Here is a 2,909-nt window from a genome sequence, read left to right as displayed (position 1 = left end):
GGGGGGGGGGGGGGGGGGGGGGGGGGGAGTGGCAGGTGGCCAGACAGGGAGCAAGGGTCAGGTCACAGGGAAGCTTTTTCTCTGAGGGAGATGGGGGTCTTGGGAGGGCACTGAGCAGATGGGGACCTGATCTGGCTTGTGCTGTAAAGGGTCCCTCTGACAGCCATTTGAGAAAAGACTGAAAGGGGTTAAAGGTAGAAACAAGGAGATCAGTTCAGAGGCTCTTCACATAATTCAGGTGAGAGAGGATGGCCACCTGGATCAAGGTTGTAGCGGGAGCATGTGGGTGGTGAGTCATGGTTGGATTCTGCATAAATTTTGAAGGGAGAGCCAACTGGGTTTGTTGATGGAGCATATTTGGGGGGTGAAGGAAAGAGACAGGAATGGCCCAAAGGGTCTTGGCCCAAGTGACTGGAAGGTGGTGCCACTAAGGCAACACGGGTGGCACAGCCTTGGGGGGAAGTTCCAGGTGTGTCACATGTGAGATGCTCAGCAGATGGAGATGTCCACAAAGCAGGTGGGTCAGAGCCAGGTGCTTGGGGCAGCCTGAGTGAACAGGAGCATGTGTGGGAAGTGCCCAGCACAGAGCCAGCCCCGGCACCTCTTAACCAATGCGAGCTTGTCTTTGTCTTCACAGTCAGTCATAGGTAGTGGCACCTGGGAGGCCATCAGCTCAGAAACCCCTGTGAAATCCCCAAGATTCGCCCTTCTGGACCTGGAGAAGGGGAAGTCATATGTCTTCAGAGTGCGAGCGATGAACCAGTATGGCACGAGCGATCCCTCAGAGCCCAGCGAGCCCATCACCTTGAGAGGCAAGCCAGGTACTCGTGTAACGCAATACAGGGGATGGGGTGGGAAGCAGCCAGGGGACCCGAGGCTGCGGAGAGGGAGCGTGCTCATTCCCCTCTCCCTGACCTCTTCCGCCTATCGTGAAGCTGCAAAATGACATGATCTCAGGCCTGGCATCTGCAGACATTGGAAGTCACATATCCCTGGGCAAGAGGCTTAGGGAGGTACGGACATTTTTTCCAGATCAACCATTCACAGGTTACAGAGTCCAACTGGATCCAGCACAGAAGCCATGTAAGCTTCTGGTCCCTCATTTCTAAAGGTCTTTGACCTGCCCCCTAGATCCCTAGATCCTGCCTGTGTGGCCAGAAGTGAGCCTCCTGAGCAGCCCCTGCTCCCTCCCTAGTAGGGGCTGAACTGTCTACCCTGAGCCCTAGCCCCCCGGGCAGAATCCCGCTCATCTGCAGCACAACATGGGCCTGGACAGGTCATTTCCAAACTGCAAACCTTGCTGTCCTCACCTGCTGAACCCATTGTTCCGAAGGCCCAGGTTACTGCTCCCACCTCCACTCCTTCCTGAGTCTCCCAGCTGCAGCTCCATCCTGGCCCCACTTTTCCAGGGCTTCCTCCCTCCTCTGAGGCCTCTGGATTCTGAGGTTTTTTTGATCAGATCTGATCAGAAGGTTCTCTGCAGCTGCGTCACCAACTAGTCCTTTAAGGAACCTAGCTGTAGTGCCATCTGTACAAAAAAAGCCTGGTTTGCTACAGGTCTCATTTGGGGATGATTTCAAAGTCCTAGATTTGCTCTGATTCAATGATTTAGAAAAAAATACATACATATATATGTATGTATGTATGTGTACATATACACTCACAGCAAGTATGAATGGGTTGGTGGGCAAGTGGTATTTTTCTTTAATTCTGGTCTTGTTAACATTTGGGTTTGATTTGGGGCCTGGCCAATGAGCATTTTGTGATTGGCTGTGGGCAGTCTCTGGACCACAAGATCTGTACAATTCAGAGAAGGAGAAGAGAGGAGGGGAGGGGAAGGGAGAAAAATAGAAAAGGCATTTACTCATATTATAAAAGTAAATCTATTGTACAAAAATGAAAAAAATACCAAAAAAGCAAAAGAGAGAAACAAGAAGGAAGGAAAAGAAGGAAGGAAAGGAGGGAGGGAGGGAGGGAGCCTAGAATGCTATGAGCCTCTGGGTGCCTGGACTTCAGGCCTATTGATTACACACATATCAATGCATCATTTTGAAAGTACAATCAGACCATAGAGAGCGCTTTGCATCCTACTTTTAAAAATTAACATTATATTACAAACATGTCCTCAGGTCATGCAATTCTCCTTGAAATGGTGATCTTAGTGTCCCTACACTGGATACCCTCAGCTCAAGTTCCTGCCCTTAGGGTCTCTTCTGCAGGAGGGGTCCCTGAGTGGTCTCCCTCCAGCCTCTCCCCTCCACCCAGCTCGCACTCACTGCCACACTCTCTTCAATTCCAGAGGTTGAAGTTGCTGACAAGAACTTCCTGAGCCTGGGACTTCAAATCTATTTCTCAGTACCTGTTCCAGGCAGAGTGTAGTGCCTGGCTCAGAGCTGGCACTCCATAAATGCTGGGTTTATGTTGAATAGGTTTTTCTATTGACTTTGGGGCACCTGGAACATGAGGAGAGGTGTCCAGAAGGAAAATGGAAGATGAGGCTCTGGAATTCAGGAGAGAGGGTGGGGAGGCCTGCAGAGAGGTAAGGGTTGAAGGCATGAGATAAGCAGGACCCTCAGGAATAAGAGGAGAGGAGAAACGTGGTGCAGGCCAGTGAACAAAAGGGTGGAGAAGTCTCATATTTGGGGACAAAAGGAAGAAGGGAAGCCACTAAAGGATTTAGCAAACAGTTTGAGAAGAGAGAATTAGGAATATCATGTCCCTGCCATCCATCCATCCAACCATGCATCCATCCAACTATCCATCCATCCATCCAACCATGCATCCATCCATCCATCCAACCATTCATCCATCCAACTATCCATCCAACCATGCATCCATCCAACTATCCATCCATCCATCCATCCATCCATCCATCCATCCATCCATCCATCCATCCAACCATGCATCCA

At 50.5% G+C, this 2,909-nt stretch overlaps 1 protein-coding gene across 1 annotated transcript in view; it reads left to right on the top strand.

Moving 5' to 3' along the window:
- Positions 1–2,909, top strand: part of LOC103608174 (myomesin-3-like) — a gene marked incomplete at its 3' end in the record, with an annotated part of 36,141 nt that overhangs the window by 20,077 nt on the left and 13,155 nt on the right. Inside the window, exon 12 of the mRNA XM_008592616.1 lies at positions 638–821. Coding sequence (XP_008590838.1) covers positions 638–821 — 184 coding nt within the window. The remainder of the gene's footprint in view (positions 1–637; positions 822–2,909) is intronic.

The sequence above is a fragment of the Galeopterus variegatus genome, unplaced genomic scaffold (assembly GCF_000696425.1).
Source record: "Galeopterus variegatus unplaced genomic scaffold, G_variegatus-3.0.2 Scaffold8105, whole genome shotgun sequence".
In the NCBI taxonomy this organism is placed as follows: Eukaryota; Metazoa; Chordata; class Mammalia; order Dermoptera; family Cynocephalidae; genus Galeopterus; species Galeopterus variegatus.
This window is presented reverse-complemented; position numbering and strand designations above follow the sequence as displayed.